Genomic DNA, 19,895 nt, shown 5'->3' with positions numbered 1-19,895 from the left:
TCAATAATGCTAGGAAAAGTAGAACGCAGTAGGAAAACAGGAAGACCTAAAATGAGGTGGCCTAACTCAATAAAAGAAGCCACATCCTCCAGTTGGCAAGATCTGAGCAAGTCAGTTAACGACAGAACATTTGGGACAGCTCCTTGTAAAATGTGCCCTCTTTTTAAAGCGATAGTTGAGATCAAAAGGTATGCATACCTTCAGTTCCTCATTGGGCTTTGTGACATCATGATATAACCATGTTATATCACGATCGCGATGTGATCCCTGACTGGCCGAAGCATTTTTATTTTATTTGAAAATGCTGCCAGTTCCAAGCGGCGCCCTGAAAATCTCTTGGAATTACAACCGATCTGCAGGCTATTGAGATCAGTTCCCCTGGAAAAAATGGCTGCTTTGGAGAGTGCTGAGGTCACTCCCTTCCCCAAACCACATTTTCCCTGTGGTCCGCCCCCAAATCTTCAGGAAGTTCCCAACCTAGGCTTGGAACCTAGGCCTACCACCAACACAGCTGGCAACACAGAGAAGCAAAAGGGTGTAAAGGCAAATGGGTTTAAAAGAGAGAGAATTTTAAAAAACCAGGTCCCTGAAGCTTTTTTTTTTTTGGTACCACCCATGACATTTGGTGTAGCCAGCATCAGGCCACCACATAGCCTCGTTCTTTGTTTTGGGAGTCTGTCTCTTGGCGAAGCAAGAGTGGGGCGGAATGTTGGGAAACAGCTTTCATGAACATGCAAATTATTATTAATTTCTAGAATGCCTGCAGTAATTAGGCACTGTACATCAAACTAACTGTTTAATCTGCGCTGGAACAAACAACGGAGAATGGAGAAGGAAGGGAAAGGATAAGCTGGAAAGGGATAAATGCAGCGACATGTAGGCTGTTTCCACATGTCCTTATAGGGACGGCCCACTCACTAAACGCTGCTGGCTTTTCCCCTTCGCTCCAGATGTCTCTGTTTTCAAAACGATTGTAGGCTGTTTTGCTTCCATTTTTTTTGGTGCCTTTTCTGGGAATGCACTTTCCCGTGGTCCCCGAAAAGGTGCCAAAAAAACGAAAGCCAAACAGCCTGCTACCATTTTGAAATTGGAGATGTGTGGAGTAAAGGAGAAAAGCCAGCAGTGAGTGGGCCATCCCTTTAAGGACATATGGAAACGGCTGCAGGGAGGAAGAGGGAGAATTAAAGGAGATGAGGGATTTGTAGGAAGAAGGAGGAGGGACTGATGCCACAGTGGACTTCAGGGAAGGAATTCCAGGCTCAAAAGGTCACATCAAGGAATTTCCCTGTTGTATTCCTTAGTTTTCTGGAATTTCCTCTCTGGGCAGCCTTCTACTCCATGAATTTTAACAAGGATAATTTTTGAAAACTGAATCCATAATTAGACCATGTACCATTTCTCACTGCTCCATCTCAGTTCATAATTATGTGCCCATGTGTTCCTGCACATTGCTGGCATACCATACAGAAAGAAGCTTGAGACAGCTATATGAATAGTTGTATCTTGATTGCTTTTTTTTTTTTTACATGTGCATGTCAATCACATAACTGGGTGGTGGTGGTGGTGGGAGATGGATATGAATGGCTGGAGCTGAGCACTGTGTACAATTTGGAAATTTAAAAAAAACACTAAAGCCGCAGAGAATTCCCCAGGCAGTGTTTCCACTTTGCAAATAAGATCAGGTAATTTGGAATTCCAAAATCCAGATATATGTTTGAGTAACTGCATTTGTTTAGCAAATCTCTAAATCACCTAGAAAGCTGAAGGTAGCTTACAGATAAAAGCATTAAAAATCAAAACAATTAATAAAAACAGAATTGTTTGAATTAAGAGGTCAGATATAAATACTCCAATTTCCTCTAAAACTTCCTCAAACAAATGAGCTGTCAGGTACTGAGCAATTGCACACTATATACAAATAAAAAACCCAGAATCATAGAGAATTTCTCAAGCAGCTCCTTGGGCAGGGAGTTCCCAGTTTAGGAATGAGGAAGCTGCTGAGAATGCCCTTGTGTGGGTCTGAATCAACCATGCTAATGAAAAGATAGGCTCCTTCAATAAAATCTTACCCCAAGATTGTCTTAACCACGTGGATTGATATGGATGGAGATCAGGGCTTTTTTTTCTGCGAAAAGAGGTGGTGGAACTCAGTGGGTTGGCAGCACACAGGAGGTGGTGCCCCTGATACCACGTGTGTGTGTGAAGCACACGTGTGCTCGCAGACCACGTGATGTCACTTCCAGGAAGTGACATCATCACGCAGGGCACAGCCACCCTGGGAGAGCTTCTGCAAGGGGGGAGTTTAAATTGCCCTCCGTGCTGCTGCATCTAAACTCCCTCCTTGCTCCAGCTGACTGACGGCAGTCAGCTGGAGCAAGGGGGGATTTTAAAGTTTAATGGTCACTGGCCACGTGACCATTTTCTAGAGGTGCCGGAATGCTGTTCCACCACGTTCTGGCTGAAAAAAAGCCCTCATGGAGATGATTCCTCCTTTGTCGAAAATCCCTATCACCCAAGGAGGAAGGGCACAGCTACTGAAGAGTTACAGGGCATATACATACTTGCAGGGCTTTTTTCTGGGAAAAGAGGTGGTGGAACTCAGTGGGTTGCCCTTGGAGAAAGTGGTCACATGGCCGGTGGCCCCGCCCCCTGATCTCCAGACAGAGGGGAGTTAAAATTGCTGGAGCAGCGCGGAGGGCAATTTCAACTCCCCTCTGTCTGGAGATCAGGGGGGCGGGGCCACCGACCACATGACCATTTTCAAGAGGTTCCGGAACTCCGTTCCACCGCGTTCCCCCTGAAAAAAAGCCCTGCATACTTGTGCATATTTCTGCAGAGCCTTACCTTTGTGTCGGATCAAGTAGTGTCCTAGAACGATGAGCAGGATAAGAAGAAGGAAGACGATGACAGCAACCACTCCCCCGATGATGGCGTGGTATTTGCTTGAACTGTGAGCCACCGGACTAGCATCTGTCCAAAGAAAAGAGCGAAAGGTGAGCTTCCCAACTTCTAAAGAAACCCACCCACGGCATTGTGCGGGCATTCCCCCTTGCTGCCAAGCATCCTCCAGGCCCCCAAGTTGCAGCCAGGAAAAGAGAAAGAGAAGTGAGAAAGTAGCAGGCAAGTTAGGTGGAGGAAAATTTAAAGCTGCATTCTTTTCTTCTTGGACTGGGAGGGCACCAGTGTTTTTAAGAACGGGAGAAATCCAATGGGGTGGACTTCCCCAGCACAGCACCCAAAGTGGGAGAGCAGATTCCCTCTGTTCTGTTGCTTTATTCTCTCTGTAGTCTTTCCCACTCCTGTTTATTTAGGAATTTCCAAACTTAGTTCTAAAACTGAAGCAGACATAGTTTGTCATGGATTTCTTTTTCCTGCACTTTGTGGGTGTCTCCCTCCCTGCCACTTTACCGACGTACAAAGATGAAACACTGGGAGAAGAAACAAAACTTGATGCAACCACACGTGATCACATCAAGATTACTGGGTTTTTTTTTTGGCTTGTGGCTTTCGTGATGTGCACCATGAAAGAATTCAGAAACAGCGGGTATCTGTGATCTCATTAAGGTTACACAGTTTTTAAGCATTATGTGCATTAGAAATGTAGGGGGAGGAAGGAGGTGAAATGTGTGATGTACTGTGCATGTGCTGTACTTTGTACAAAAAGCAAGACATTAAAGAAAACGGAGTAATGGAAAGTTACTGATGCAGTGATTCTATATTGGGGAGGGGGCATGGCTCAGTGGTAGAGAACCTTCTTTGCATGTAGATGGTCTCAGGTTCAATCCCCGCATCTCCAGTTAAAAGGAACAGGTAGGTAATGGGAGATACCACAACGTGAGACCCTGGAGATCTGTTGCCAGTCTGGGTAGACAGTACCGACCTTGGTGGACCGAGATTCAGTACAATGCAACTTCCTGTATGTTCCTGTCTGTTTATGTTGCAGATAGGATGAGTGTTTCAAAGTCTTGTGAGAAAGGCCTTATTTGGCTTCACGGCAGGGTCAGTCTTGTGTGTGCAGCCAGTATACACACTCTGATCTATTGGATGAAATCAAGAGCAGCCCGTACACAGGCATTCTCTGTGGTGGCTTCTATGCTGTGGAATGACCTGCCTGAGGAGGTCAGGAAAGCCCCCCACCCTCTTGCCTTTCCGCAAACGATGCAAAACAGAATTATTCAAAAAGGCTTTTTTACTCAGATAGGAGGGCTGTATTGTAGGGAGGGGGGTCTCAGATGCTTCGCGAATGAGTTAGGGGCCATGTAATTTACCACTATGTTGCCTTACGTACTATCTGTTGCTTTAAGCAGGGCTTTTTTTCAGCCGGAACATGGTGGGACGGAGTTCCGGAACCTCTTGAAAATGGTCACATGGCTGGTGGCCCCACCCCCTGATCTCCAGACAGAGGGGAGTTTAGATTGCCCTCTGCGCCGTGGTGTGGAGAGCAATCTAAACTCTCCTCTGTCTGGAGATCAGGGGGTGAGGCCACCAGCCATGTGACCATTTTCTCCAAGGGCAACCTACTGAGTTCCACCACCTCTTTTCCCAGAAAAAAAGCCCTGGCTTTAAGTATGTGCTCCTATATGTTATGCTACCCGTGCTTCATGTTGTTTAATGTAAGTCCTAGAACTGATTATGTTCTGTTTCAGCAATTCTTCAATTCTGTATTGGATCCTTGTTAATGCTATGTCTTTGTAAACTTGTATTCATTCGATGACATTGTTTATGGAAATGTTCTTGACACTGTATGGAAATGCCTGCCCTTGTCCTTGCTACTGATTGTACTAATCTCACACTATGTAATCCGCCTTGAGTCTCAGAGCCTATAAATGATATAAATAAATAAATAAAATAATAAACCCCAGTCCACCCATTCCAAAGGAAGACCATCCGAGTATCGACTCTCCCTTCTCCTCGATTCCTCTGCATCATCCAAACTGTTGGGCACTATGAGGAAAGAACAGGTGCCTACAACGTCTATTAGGCAATGCTACAGATGGTAGAGAGAAAAAGAGCAAGTAGACCACAGGAAACTCAGAATAAAAGTGCAAGAGCTAGATTAAATAGAGAGAGAGAGAAGGTTGACACTGTCCAGAGGAGGATCCTAGGATTACTGCAACAGAGACCAAATACAAGCAAAACACCAACCAGAAGCAGAAAGAAAGCAGAAGGTCCATGCAACTTGGACACCACAGTAGAAGCTCCATGCACGTCACACTTTCTGGAAATCCAAACAAAACCCCTGGATCATCTTTCTCTTCTCCCTCCTAGCCTCCTATGCCTGCTCCAAAAGGCCCTTTCTAGACTCACCCCAAACCCAATGCTCTGTCGCTGGGATGCCCCCACTGAAATAGATTTCTTCACCCCCTGGCAGCCCCACAAAATTGGAATCAAATTGCCGTTCAACAGGTTGCTCCCCTTGACCTTCATCGATGATGAGTTAAAGTTCCTCAAGTCGTTAGAAGGAGCCGACCGATATTGTTATCATCGTTCAAAGACTTACTAATCTCTCCAGCACCTAGTGCTAGGTAGGGCTGTGGAAAGCTGCAAAGCTATGGCCTGCTCTCACCGATGGAAAATCAGGTAAAGTGGTGTCAAAAACCATCTGGAAATCAAGGTAGTTGTCAGCTCTATCCTCTCAGAACTCCTCTCAGCCCCAGGGCACCTTTCACCCATTCACGGACTCTGTCAAGCAAGCCCTCAACTGGAATCCATTCGATGGAGGAAGTGAAGACGCGCCTTGTGGTAGCTGGTAAAGATGCAGTTGCTATGGCAACCACTTGGTGGGGCTGGAAAGGGCCTAATGGAAGGCCTGCTCTGGAGTTTGCTTCAGGGGTATGGGGAGCTTGGGAAAGGTTGTGGGTGGGGTGGGAGGGCTATAGCAAAAAGGCAGACAGGCAAATCAAAGCCAGGAGAGAGGGAGGGAGAACAGAGTGGAAAAGAAGGCGTAAGACCTCCTCTTTCAGCACAAGCCAAGATGTACCAAAAGTCTATGAGGAGGTATTTTAAAAATAAATGCAGCTACCTTTCCATAAATGGTATGTCTTTTCCCATTGCCTCCCACATCCTGGGTAGGCAAAGAAGTTGGAGCACTGGTGAAATCCAATAAAACCAGTGAAGGTAGGGCTGCCAAGACCCCCTGTGAAGTGGGAGATTTGCCACCCCTGGCTCCCTTTTCCCACCACTGGTCTGAGTGGTGATGGGAGAAAAATAAACAAAATTGCTGTCATGCAAATAGCATGATGCCACTTCTGAGTTTTCCCACAGTGTGGATGTCAGTCCTCTTTGGGAATCACTGGAAACTATGTTCTGTTACCATAAAAATTCTAGTGATTCCTAGAGAGGCATAAACATCACTTCTGGGTTTCTCCCTGGAAGTGTTGCCATGGCATCACTGATGGCGCTCCCCATGTTTCTGTCTCTGACCGATTGCCAGGCCATGTCCAGCACCACAAGGCAGGGGGAAGTGAGCTGAGTGGTCAGAGAGTGCTTGGCTTGAAGCCTCTACATAGGGTTGCCATGCCAACTCTGGGTTGGGGAATTCCTGGAGATTTGGGGGTGGAATCTGGGGACAGCAGGGTTTGGGGAGGGGAGTATAATGCCAAAGCCTTCCAAGGCAGCCATTTCCTCCAAGGGAACTGATTTCTGTCATCTGGACATCAGTTGTAATTCCAGGCCCCATCTGGAGGTTGGAAGTTCTACCTCTACATCAGAACAGGACCTCAACAGAAAGGCCTTGCCTGCTCCCCCTCCCTCTCAGGAGCCTTTTGGGGTTAAACAATAGACTTTTTGCTAAATCCTAGAGCATCTCCCCCCACCAATGTCATGATGTCACTTTTGGTTTTCGCCAGAGGTAACATCACACACTGATGCAATTCCGGTGCACCCTCCACCCTGTTTGCCACCATTTTTCTCCTGCTGGTTTTTGAGGTGCCAGTGGGCAACAAGGCAGGTTGCTGTGAGGTCTCCTGACATAATGGGAGACCTGACAAGCCTACATATCTCGTGGTGGCAAATGAGCGTCCATTTCTAAAATAACTCAGTGGACCCATGTCCTAACGCCGCATAACAAAAGCACAATTCTTTTGCTTCCCACAAAGTCTGATTCAGTTATGGTCCCAAGGCCTGATCCAGTTAAAATTATGAATGGACTGCATGAGAGCTGGAGGTGGTGAAGTAGAGTGTCAGACAAGGAATGGGAAGACCTGAGTTCGAATTCTTGCTTATAAAAGAAGCTCACTAGATGACTCTACTTTCTCTAATCCTCACCTACCTTTCTGGGTTGCTGATGGGTTTAAATGTACGGCATCCGAAGAATCTTAGAAGGGTGGAATAAAAATGTAACAAACAAATATGGTTAAATAGGCATTTTAAGAGCGTATATGTTCTTCTGATGGCGAGATAAGACCCCGCTTGTTTCTAACTCCCTCCCTAACCTGACAAGGACAGTAATCAAGCCCTTCTTGTGGGAAATCCTATAGCTGCACACCAGATTGGCTTTGGAGGATGAGGCACTTCACAAAGCAGCTGAGATCTCCAGGCTGTTAAATTCTGCTCTGAATGCCAAATTTGGAGGGTATTCTGCGCATGTCTGTGTGGTGTTTTTGACAGCCCTGTTCCTTTAATCCAGGCCAGTGTTTCAGACTGCTGTAGTCCACTTAGGTTTGCCAGCCTTCAGCTGGTGGCTGGAGCTGTCCTAGAGTTACAACTGATCTCCAGGCCATAGAGATCAGTTGGCCACTTTGGAGGGTGGACTCTATAGCATTATACCCCATTTGAGGTCTGTCCCCTTCCCAAATCCCACTCTCTCCAGGTTCCATCTCCAAAATCTCCATGACTGTCTCAACCTGGAACTGGCAACCCTAGGCCTGGAGATCTCTCAGAATTACAACAGGTTTCCAGACTAAATCAGTTCCCCTGGAGAAAATGGCGGCTCTGGAGGGTGGACTCTCAGGCATTTAACCATGCTGAAGTCTCTCCCCTCCCCAAACCCCACCCTCACCAGGCTCGACACCCAAATCTTCAGGAATTTCTCAACCTGGAACTGGGAACCCTAAGTCAGCTCCAGAACACTGTGCGGGCAGGCAAATGGAGACTTATTAAATGGACTTACAAAATTGTGCTCCTGTTTGAAACTTTTTCTGATGCCTAGCATTAAGGACACAGCAGTCTGGATTGCACACAGCCTTGATCATGAGTAGAGATGGGCACAAACCAGAAAAAAACCCAAACCATGTGGTTTGTGGTTTGTCAAATGTCACAAACCACAAACTTTCATGAACCTGCCCCTGGTTCACGAACTGGTTCGTTTGGTTCATGAAAACATCACATCCGGGTCAGCAGAAGGTCACTTCCGGGCCAGCAGAAGTTCTGGGTCAGCAGAAGGTCTGCAGGAAGTCCATCCCCTGTTGCCTAGGAAACTGATTGATTGGCACCAGGCTGTCTGCAGAGATGAACCAAAAAACAAAACAAACGAACCAGCCTAAAGTTTGTGGCGGTTCATCAGAAATGGGATCTGACAAACCGCTGGTTCGCGAACCATGAACCGGCCTGGTTCGTGTTTAATTTTGGTACATATTTCGGTTCGTGTCCATCTCTAATCATGAGTAGGTTCAAGAATATGGACAGACAGTGTTGTGTAGTGGTTAGAGCGTTGGACGATGATCTGAGAGACCCAGGTTCGAATCCCTGCTCTGCCACGGAAACATGCTAGGTGACCTTGGGTCAGTCACACTCTCTCAGCCTAACTACGTCAAACGGCTGTGAGGATAGAATGGAGGAGAGGAAATGTAAGCTGCTTTTGGTTCTCATTGGGGAGGAGGGTGATCTATAAACGAAGTTAAGTAAGTAAATAAATAAGTAAATACATAATATGGCAAAACTACTGATTTTTAAACCAATTTTACTAAGTAGTTAGAATAAAAATGTAAGAAATCATTAATAAGGTATGTGCATGTGTTTTTCAGTACATTTATGGAGCAAAGAGTACATAACATGAGATAAAGAAAAAAAATGTGTGTGTGATGTGCCATCATGTTGCAGACCGTTTATGGTGACCCTGTGGGTTTTCAAGACAAAAGATGGATGGAGGTTGTTCGCCGTTGCCTGCCTTGGCGCAGTGTTTTTGATCTTCCTTTGTGGTCTTCCCTCCAAGAACCAACCTGGGCCAATCTTGCTTAGCTTCTGAGACCTTGACAAAACAGGGGCGCCTCCACCCACTGAACCAGCTACACCAACTAATAGTCAGGGAAGACAAATATATCAGGATCTAAATTTAGTTTAATGTTAAATTTTTAAAATTGAATATAACAAATTGGACAGACTCACAGTGGGCAGCCAAGAAAGGCCACAAGGAGGGCATAGCAACAAAAGCCATCTTCCACTGATGTCTCCAGCCAAAGATACACTTCCTCTCAACATACAAATTCCCTTTAACTATCACTATTGATAGAGTTCATATAGAGTTTAATCCTTTCTAAACCAATGGCTACAGCTGCCTCTTGTGACAGTGAGTTCCATAGGTGAAATATGCATTGCATGAAAAAGTACTTTGTTTTGACTCTACAGTCAATAAATGTCATTAGTTGATCCTGAGTTCGAATATTATGGGAGAGGGGAGAGTTTCTGCAACCTACTTTTCCCGTGGCACTGTGACATTTTAGAATAGTGACATTTTGGAGCAGCGTTGAATCTAGAAGCGGGGAGGAGGAATAGGACAAATAAAGCATATTTTAAAACATAGATGGGATGTTGACTTCTCTAGGTAACATATTATGTTGGCTAATCTTAAGGAAAAAACTCTTTAAATTCCTAAAGATAAATGAGAAGCAAAAGCAAAAGGTGACAGAAACAAAGGCCGTTTCCGCACGGCTTACCTCAACCTGGAACGCAGCGCAACATGCTGGAAAAAACATGGAAGATCACGTTTTCTCGTGCGAGTTTTGCACGATGTTGCGCAAACAGAAACAGCCAAAGTCAGAATTCTAAATGCAGGTTTTCAGCAACTTACATGCATGGACTCAGGGCCAAGCTACACATGACGAATGACACTTGAACGGCAAGTGTATTTCTCCCTGTTCACTTGCCCTCCACTCAATCCACTTGCCGTTCAAGTGTCATTCGTCATGTGTAGCTTGGCCCAAAGAGGTCTATTATATTAACCAGTGCAGGGAAACAGAAAGGAAGAACAAAAAAAGAAGAACAAAAGACCTCTTCCACATAATTCAGGAAATAGAAGGAAAATTCAACGTATGGGTAGGGATGTTGGTAGATCAACACGGAAATACAGTATCTGATCAGGATAAAATAATAAAAAGATGGAAAGAATATATTGAAGAACTATACAGAAGAGATGGAAGACAGACAGATTCCTTCAAAGAAAAATCTTTTGATGAAGAACCTGCAATTTTAGAGAGTGAAGTGAAAGCTGCACTCAAAGCAATTGGGAGAAACAAATCACCTGTAGTAGATGGGATATCAATAGAGCTATTTCAAGCTACAGAAACAAAGTCCATCAAAATCTTAACAAGAATATGTCAACAAATATGGAAAATAAAAAACATGGCTTGCAGACCAGAAACTCTAAATCTACGTTCCCGTCCAAAAAAATGGAGATCCCAAGCACAGCAGCAACTTTCGGACCATTGCATTAACTTCCCACGCAAGCAAAGTGATGCTCAAGTTTCTACAACAAAGACTCTTACCATATATGGAACAAGAAATGCCAAATGTTCAAGCTGGATTCAGAAAGGGAAGAGGCACTAGAGATCACATTGCAAATTTATGGTGGTTGATGGTGCACACCAGACAATTTCAGGAAAAAAAGATCAGCCTGTGTTTTGTAGGTTATAGCAAAGCTTTTGACTGTGTGGATCATGAAAAGCTATGGATGGTGTTAAAACATATGTTTGCATCGAGCTCATCACTCCTTTGATCAATAGAATACCTGGAAGCAGGGCATTTTTTTTCTGGGAAAAGAGGTGGTGGAACTCAGTGGGTTGCCCTCGGAGAAAATGGTCACCTGGCTGGTGGCCCCGCCCCCTGATCTCCAGACAGAGGGCAGTTGAGATTGCCCTCCGCGCCGCTAGCAGGACGGTGAGTACCCTTGGCACATCCCCATTGGTGGGGATATTAGGGGCTTGTCAGGATCGGCTGGCATGCTTGGCGGCAGCCAGTTGAGAGGGCAGGCTGCCTGGTGGGATCTCCTGGACAAGTCCTTCCCTCATGCTCTGCGGCGGAAGCGCTTGGAGCTTTAAGGGGGAAACTATCCGCCAGGCCGGCTGGATGCCAGCCATGCATGTGGATGGCTTGCATCCGGGGCAGCGGGTCTCGCCCAGACAGGTCAAGGTGGGGTCCAGGGGAGTGACCCCAGGGCTTGACCTGTACTGCTGGTTAGGCCCTTGCCAGGGTTTATTAGTTGTTGCAGTTCATGTTGTTGCCTAAATAAAAGTGACCCTTTATTACCCAAGCCTTGTGTCTGCCTCTTATTCTGGCTGGGGGGGGGGGGCAATTCGAAGCGGCGCGGAGGGCAATCTCAACTCCCCTCTGTTTGGAGATCAGGGGGCGGGGCCACCAGCCATGTGACCATTTTCAAGAGGTTCCGAAACTCCGTTCGCCCGCGTTCCTGCTGAAAAAAAGCCCTGCCTGGAAGAAATGAGCGTGGAATACGTTAGTCTACTTCTAGAAGGAGGAAATCCGACAACTACAGTCGCAAAATTTTGTGCAACAACCTATAAAATCCGTCAGATGCTTTTATTATCAGGGTTTATGTAAATACCACACTTTTATATTACTGTTTTAATTAACTATTTTAATTTTGTGCTATTTTTACTAATAATTTTAACTTCGTAATTTTGTAGTACTCTTTCTGTGCTGGTCTTTGACCATATAATAAATTTGAATTTGAATTAAAAAAAGGATGCATAGTATCTCCCTACCTATTCAACCTCTATGCAGAGCATAGAGCATAAGGAAAACTGGATTAGATCTTGAAGAAACTGGAGTGAAAATTGGTGGAGGGAAAATTAACAATTTGAGATACGCAGATGACAACGCATTACTGGCAGAAAACAGTGAAGACTTGAAAGTTTGAAACAACTACTGATGAAGATTAAGGGAGGAAGTGCCAAAACAGGATTACAGCTGAACGTCAAGAAGACAAAAGTGATGCCTACCATGCAATTACACAATTTGAAGGTTTACAATGAAGAAATTGAAACCATTAAAGATTTTCTGTTCCTTGGCTCAGTCATCAACAAAAAGGGAGACTGAAACCAAGAAATCAGAAGAAGATTGAGACATGGAGGGGCAGCCATGAAGGAACTAGAAAAGATCCTTAAGGATAACGATGTGTTGCTGGGGACCAAGATCAAAATAATTCATACTACGGAATTCCCCATTACCATGTAGGGATGTAAAAGTTGGACAATGAAGAAAGCGGACAGGAAAGAAGTTGATTCATGTGGTGCTGGAGGAGAGTTTTACAGATACCAAAGAGTGCCCAAAAGACAAGTAAGTGGGTTCTAGATCAAATCAAGCCTGAATTCTCCCTACAAGCTAAAATGAGAAAACTGAGGCTATCGTACTTTGGTCACATCATGAGATGACAAGACTCCCTGGAGAAGACAATAATGCTAGGAAAAGTGGAAGGCAGTAGGAAAAGAGGAAGACCCAACATGAGATGGCTTGACTCAATAAAGAAAGCCTGTTTGTGAGATCTGAGCCAGGCTATTTTGGACATCATTAATTCATAGAGTCCCCATAAGTTGGAAGCGACTTGATGGCACATAATACACACTCACAAAATCTTAGGAAACAAAACAAACACCAAAAATTAAAAGTCACTCAATGACAAACAAAACTTTGGCCTAAGGACAGCCCAAAATTCAGAAGAGGATATTCCTTCTCTAGCAAGTAAGTCTCCAAAGCTGCCAGTCCATAAACACTACAACTTGCTTGCTTGACTAACGGTGCAATTCTAAGAAGAGTTACTCCAGACTAAGCCCATGGGCTTAGACTGGAGTAACACTTCTTAGGATTGCACTGCCAATATATGTGCTTTACAACACAGTCATAAGCAGGGCTTTTTTTCAGCTGCAACTCGGTGGAACGGAGTTCTGGAACCTCTTGAAAATGGTCACATGGCTGGTGGTCCCGCCCCCTGATCTCCAGACAGAGGGGAGTTTAGATTGCCCTCCGTGCTGCGGTGCAGAGGGCAATCTCAACTCCCCTCTGTCTGGAGGTCAGGGGGCGGGGCCACCAGCCATGTGACCATTTTCTCCGAGGGCAACCCACTGAGTTCCACCACCTCTTTTCCCAGAAAAAAAGCCCTGGTCATAAGAACACTTTCCTAGGAATAAGTACCATTCAATAAATCCTACTGAGTAGGATTCTCAGTAGACCCGATCTGTATTGTTCTTTTACTATACAGTCCTATGCAGAATTATTGCAGTCTAAGCTCATTGATTTCAATGGGTTTAGACTGGAGAAACTTTGCATAGGATTGCACTGCCAGCCATCTGTTGCTCTTTTGAGTCATGGTGAAGATAGCTGTCAAGTCATAGCTGACTTATGGCAACCCCTGGTAGGGTTTTTATGGCAAGAGATTAACAGAGGGGGTTTGCCATTGCCTGCGTCTGCAATCCTGGTCTTTATTGGAGGTCTTCCATCTAATTATGAACCAAGGCTAACCCTGCTTAGCTTCTGAGATCTGACAAGATCAGGCTTACTTGGGCTATATAGGTCAGGGCACTCTTTTGAGTAGTGCTACTTAAGTTGCATATTAAGTGGTATAATTTACAGATTGTACTGACTGTTTTCACTTTTGAGTTTGGGGCAGAAACAATCCATTTTGAGGAAGTGCAAATATTTCCTGGAAAAAAACCCTCATATTGCACATACGTCATCTTCTGCATCTGACGAAGAGAGCTATGGTTCCCAAAAGCTTATGCTACAATTAAGTTGGTTAGTCTTAAAGGTGCTACTGGACTCTTTACTCATTGTTAAAAATTCCAATAACCGTAACAAATTATTGCAACAATGAGAAGCAGTTAAAAACATACTCATAACTCCAGAGGAGTTAGCCATGTTAGTCTGTAGTAGCAAAATCGAAAAGAATCCAGTAGCACCTTTAAGACTAACCAATTTTACTGTAGCATAAGCTTTCGAGAATCACAGTTCACTTCGTCAGATGCGTGGGGGGTAAGAAGAAACTGGTCAGATATATAGGTGGAGAGGGGAGGGGGGAGTAGATGCAATCAGTAGCTTCTGATAATGGGATCAGTCATTTCTAATAATGCATTCATAACTGCAACAGTTACAAGGGAACAGCGAAGCAAAGAATCCAGAGGCGGTTAAAAATCAGATAAAAACGAGTAAGACAAAGAATTTAATAGCACCAACTGAAATGTGAATTATTGCCAAAAGGAAAAAAAAACCCACAATGTCATTTATCTAGCATCTTCGACTCAAATATTTAAGTTCTGAGTGAATGGATAAAGAGACGAGGTTCAAGAGACGAGGTGCCAACACACAAAAGACCCTGTTTCTTGCAGAGCTCTATCTTGCTTCAGAAGAATGAAGCATGCAGAGCAGGGCCTCTGGCAGTGCCTAATAATGAGACAGGTTTGTATATCCATTTTCTTCACATGATGACAGGGGCATCCCGTGGCTTCCTGCATGTGCGAATGGACTGTCACAGACCAAGGCGTCAGATATCATACACAATGTTTGCCAGAAGAGTCACAGTTCACACCAACAGTGACCAGTCAGGAGGTATAATCAAGCTACTTACAACTATGTGCAAACCACTCCACAAGGGTGGCGTTACTAATTCTGGCTCCCTGGGCAAAAGTCCCGGATGGGGCCCCAGAAGCGCTACTGCCTTCCCCTACAGGAGTGTGTGCTCTTCTTCCTCCCCCTCCCCCACAACTGTAGAGTGGGGCCTTTTCCAGGCCTATACACACACACACACAGAAACATAGAGCTGGAAGGGACACTAAGGGTCATCAAGTCCAGCCCCCCGCACAATGCAGGAAATTCACACCTATTCCCCCCTCCCATCACCCCCTCCCTCAGTGACCCCTGCTATATCCGTAGAGGAAGGCAAAAAATCTCCAGCAGCCCTGGCCAATCCGGCTCAGAGGAAAATTCCTTCCTGACCCCAAAGTGGTGATCAGCGTTACGCTGGACATGTAAGAAAGGGCCACAAGAGCCAAGAACCGGCTCATCCCTTCATGCCCTTCTTCTCCTGATCTCTGTACGTTCATATTAAGTCAGAGAATCATCATAGCTGTCAAGTGACCTTCTAGCCTCTTCTTAAATACCTCCACAGATGGAGAGCCCACCACCTTCTGAGGAAGCCTGTTCCACTGAGGGACCACTCTGTCAGGAAGTGCTTCTTCACGTTTAGCTGAAAACTCTTTTAATTTAATTTCAAGCCGTTGGTCCTGGTTTGCCTTCCAGTCTGCCCCTTATCACTTGGCGCAGGGACAGGGCACAGGCTGGTGACATTCATAGAGTGATTGGAGGGCAGCCCCCAATCACAGACCCTACAGAGAATGGTTTGGGTGGCTGTTCTGAACCCACCTGACTTCAGAGATGTCACAGAGTGGGGCAGCAGCACCACAGCAGCCAGGGGGCCCAAGCAACCGCCCCAATTGCCCCATGGCCAAGTAAGACCACCCCTGCGGGTCCAATGTTGCCACTAAATTCTGTTTAAACCCCAAATCGTCCAGGCCCTACTTGAAATGTGAAATCTAAAGAAAGAAAGAAAGAAAGAAAGAAAGAAAGAAAGAAAGAAAGAAAGAAAGAAAGAAAGAAAGAAAGAAAGAAAGAAAGAAAGAAAGAAAACCAAAACCAGCATCAACATTTCTCAACAGGTCAGATGTCATGTAAGTGTCTCCATAATATCTGGTCCTGGCAGTCATCTGAGGAGATCTTAGAACTGCATGTTGAACGCTCCAGACAGCACTTCAGTTGTGAAAAAGAAGCTCAGAAAAGAGACTCAGTCAGACAAAAAAAAGGCCTCCAACCAGTAGAGGGCACTGTGGAATAATGCTTACCGTTAACAGCCAGGTTGTACTTTGCTTCGGAGGTGCCCATGATATTGGTGGCACTGCAGATGTAAGTCCCACTGTCACTTTTGTTCAAATAAGGGAAGTTAAGGATATTGTCTTGGCTCTCTATCAAGGGTGTGTCAATACCCTCCTTCCGCCACATGAATTCCTGGGGGCTGAGAAGAGAGAGAATGACAAATTAAGAGATCCTGAGACTATACCAGTGGGGAACATACAAAGTTAAGTTAAAGTGTCTGGGGACCCGGTCTGGTGTAGTGGTTAAGCTTTTCAAGCCAGCCACACAGGACTCTAATCTGGAGAACAAGGTTCGATTCCTCACTTCTCCACTTGAAGCCAGCTGGGTGACCTTGGGTCAGTCACAGCTCTCTGGAGCTCTCTCAGCCCCACCCACCTCACAGGGTATTTGTTGTTGTGGAGATAGTAATATTTTGTAAATCGATTGGAGTGGGCATCCTGAAGGGCAGTATATAAACTGAATGTTATTATTATATATTGTTAGGGCTCAAAATGCTTTATGTACGAAGGGTCACAGAGAGACTTGTAGGACTAAAATTGCATGATCTGGCTCCCCTTTGGAGCAGGCCAAGAAGAGTAATCCTCACTGCCAGCGGACCTTGGGATAGTAGAAACCAATGTGGGTATAGTTCTTAGAGTGCTGGAGCAGAAACAAGGAGACCCAGGTTCGAATCCCCACTCTGCCATAAAAGCTCACTAGGCGACTTTGGGCCGGTCACACACTCTCAGCCTACCTCACAAGGTTGTTATTGTGAGGATAAAATGGAGGAATACAGAATGCTGTAAGCTGTTTTGGATCCCCACTGGGAGGAAAGGAAGAGTATAAGTATTTAAATAAATAAACCCACCTGGCACTGTTGGGTGTGTAGCTGGTTGTCAAGCCCAGGGGGGAAAGCCCAGAGGGGGTGGGTGTTTCAGTTTTAGGAACGGTGCCTTGACCCACCCTCCACAGGGCACTGTCTATGGCAGAGATGCCAGCGGCTATGAAGCCTGTGAACCTTCCTTGCATGGAGTCCAATCACTGGCTTCTCAAAGCCAGCGTTGTCTGCTAGCAGCTCTTCCCTAGGGTCTCAGGCAGAGGTCTTTCCCATTGCATTCAACGTGATCCTTTCAACTGGAGAAGCTGGAACTCAAACCTGGGACTTTCTGCGTGCCAAACACATGCTCTGCCACTCAGTCACAGCCCTGCGCTTTAGCAGATGGCTCTTCTCCCTCTGAGGGTTGAGAGCCATGCCTCCCCATCCTTTCCTCCATGGGATTTGCATTATTTCTTCCTGCTTATGCGACTTGCATGTGTGCATTGATAAAACTTAGTCCCAAAAGCCCTCTAGGTGAGCCTGATTGTGTGCATGGTTGGCTTAAAAGGCTTAGGGTGGGGCACTTCCACAGTGTGGGGAGCGCATGTGTGCGCCACAAAAGCATCGCAGAGAAAGAATTTGGACCCAACCCCGTGCACAACGGGTTGGGTCCTGCGGATCCGTTTCATTAATGGTTATTCTTTACTCCTGCATAATTTGCTATCCCCCGATGCAAGAAGAAGGCTTCTTGCACCAGGGGAAAGCACCACAATTAGTGGAAAGAACCCGCATGATCTGACCCAATGCTGTTGTTTTGTTCGCAGTCTTTTATCAACGCACACTTACGCCCCCGTGCCATAAAGGCAAAACGTGCAAACAAGGAGCAGGAATTGAAAGTGGTGGCCAACTGCCCACCAATTCTGGAATTAATAAATGTTGCATGGATAGAAATGGATAGAAATCCAGCAAGGGGGTGGAAATCCATTCATCTCAAATTGAATGTAAGAAGCAATCTGGAGTGTGGACAGGTGTATGTTGGAGGGCGAGAGGAGATGCGTCTTACACTGGGTTGCCCTGTCCTTCACACAGTAGCTTCAGGTTGTCTCCTTCTCGTGGGTAGGCAGGGACTGGCTCGATAGAAGCGATTGGCACATCTGGAGAGACAAAGAAAGATTGGAATGGCTCCCCTGGGATTGGCCATCGATAGCCTCGGTCGCCCCTGACCCTGAAGTTGAAGCAGTCAAACATTACTCAATGTTGCAGTTCATTCTATATTTGGCTTTGGCACAAGAGTTCCGGAAGACACAGCCCTACTGAACGGTTTATGATCTCCTAAGTCCTGGCATGCAAGAGAAGGGGGATTAGAAGGGAACAGGGTGAGGGAGGGGGTTGCATCAGGTGCCAAAATGTCAATCTAGAAAGGACAAAGCAGAACCAGGAAGGAGAAACATTTTCAAGAAGTTCCTAAACAAAAGGAAGAGGTGGTTGGGTCGATGGCGGAGTCTTTCAAGCATATGAAGCAGAAAGATGAAAAAGGAAAGAGGCTGAGGAAATCATGAAAAAGTGAGATTTAAAAAGATTAGCTTGAGAGCAAAGGGAGCAAGAAGAAATGAAGAACAGGAAGCCAAGATAAGAGATAACAAGCACTGAGAACCGCTAAGATGCTGAGTCTTTTTTAAATGCACATTTAAAAAATTATCGTTAGAACGTTGTTACATACCCAAATTTACAAAAGTAATGAAAACACAATAATTTACAAAAAGAGGTGGATCCACAAAAAGGAGCAATCAAAAGGTATGACGCTGCTGTGAAGCAAGGGCCCGCCAGATCCTTTTCATGTGATATTCCAAAGGTTTTCTTTTAACGCTGGCACCCAATTAAAAGCACCTCATTTGAAAATATCAATTATTTTAACTGGTTTACTAATTGATTCCATCTGTCTAAATTTGTTTATGAATAAAAAGCTCAGAAGGAAAACAACCTTTTCTTACTTTCAGGGGAAATACATATGTCCGATCACGTCCCGTCTTAGAAGAGGCATGCCCTCCTGTGTATGAGAGGAAGGGGAATGCCTCTTCTGAGGTGGCACTTGCCAACTTTACAGCGCAATCCTGAGGCCGTCCTGGTGCTGGCACCTGCGTAACTGCAGTGTGGCACCGGTTCCCTAAGGACTTTCACGGGAGAGATGTGCCAGTGGACCGAGCCCAGCAAGGCGTGGCCAGGAGAGAATGCTCTGTAGTTGCCCAGGCAACGCTGGCAGAATCTACCAATTGCAAGGGGGCAATTGGTAGAACCTGGTGAGGGCTACACCCACAGCCCTTGGCACTCAGGATCAGCCCCCCCAAGTTTTGGAGAGGCAATTCCTTAGAGGCGAGTGGGGGGCAGGTTCTGAAACGAATGACGGGAATCCCCATTGGAAACCGTGGGAGAGGCTGGAAGGCCCATTGGATGTGATAGGAGCGATAAATGCCCATCAACTTGTGGCGGCTGCATAGAAACACATCACTGCATTGCAGAGATGTGAGGAGGAGAATGCAGGGTGGACCTCGAGAGCCATGCTCTGGTCCCAGGATGATGCTCCCCGGAGTGGAATGATGGCCTGTGGGACCGGAGAAACTGCTCCGGGGGCCATCATCCCACCCCCCGCACAGGATTCCTAAAGTCCATCCCTGCCTCCACAAACAGTAAAAAGGAAGATGGTCTGGTCTCGCAGGGGAGGAGCTGCAGAAATCCCAGGACATCGTTAGCCCCCCTCCTGGCATCGACCTGGCTCTCTGCCTGCAACAGTCTTCTGCCTGGCTTATCAGATGCCAGCAGTGCTGTCTGTTGAAGAATGAGAACCCTTCATGGTGTCCACCCCCCGCCAGACACACATGGGCAACATTCCAAGTCCCACCCCACTGCCTGCAGTGAAATTGAGGTGGGAAGGGGGAAGGGAAGCTGGACGGGGCTGGAGCCTCCAAGGTGCGACCGGACACCTCCTTTTGGCAGCACAACCACATGGAGGCAC

General features: G+C 45.9%; 1 protein-coding gene across 2 annotated transcripts in view; it reads right to left on the bottom strand.

Moving 5' to 3' along the window:
* The window catches only part of CADM3 (cell adhesion molecule 3), a 201,637-nt gene that overhangs the window by 10,217 nt on the left and 171,525 nt on the right, over window positions 1-19,895 (bottom strand). The window contains exons 6-9 of one of the 2 annotated variants that reach the window (XM_054993627.1): window positions 17,949-18,039; window positions 16,059-16,228; window positions 7,271-7,315; window positions 2,845-2,970 (exon numbers count right to left, since the gene is read on the bottom strand). In XM_054993627.1, coding sequence (XP_054849602.1) covers window positions 2,845-2,970; window positions 7,271-7,315; window positions 16,059-16,228; window positions 17,949-18,039 — 432 coding nt within the window. The remainder of the gene's footprint in view (window positions 1-2,844; window positions 2,971-7,270; window positions 7,316-16,058; window positions 16,229-17,948; window positions 18,040-19,895) is intronic. The other variant, XM_054993634.1, reaches the window with a different exon arrangement.

This window comes from Eublepharis macularius, chromosome 1, assembly GCF_028583425.1.
Source record: "Eublepharis macularius isolate TG4126 chromosome 1, MPM_Emac_v1.0, whole genome shotgun sequence".
Lineage (NCBI taxonomy): Eukaryota > Metazoa > Chordata > Lepidosauria > Squamata > Eublepharidae > Eublepharis > Eublepharis macularius.
Note: the sequence above shows the minus strand (reverse complement) of the source record. Positions and strands in the feature narration are given on the sequence as shown.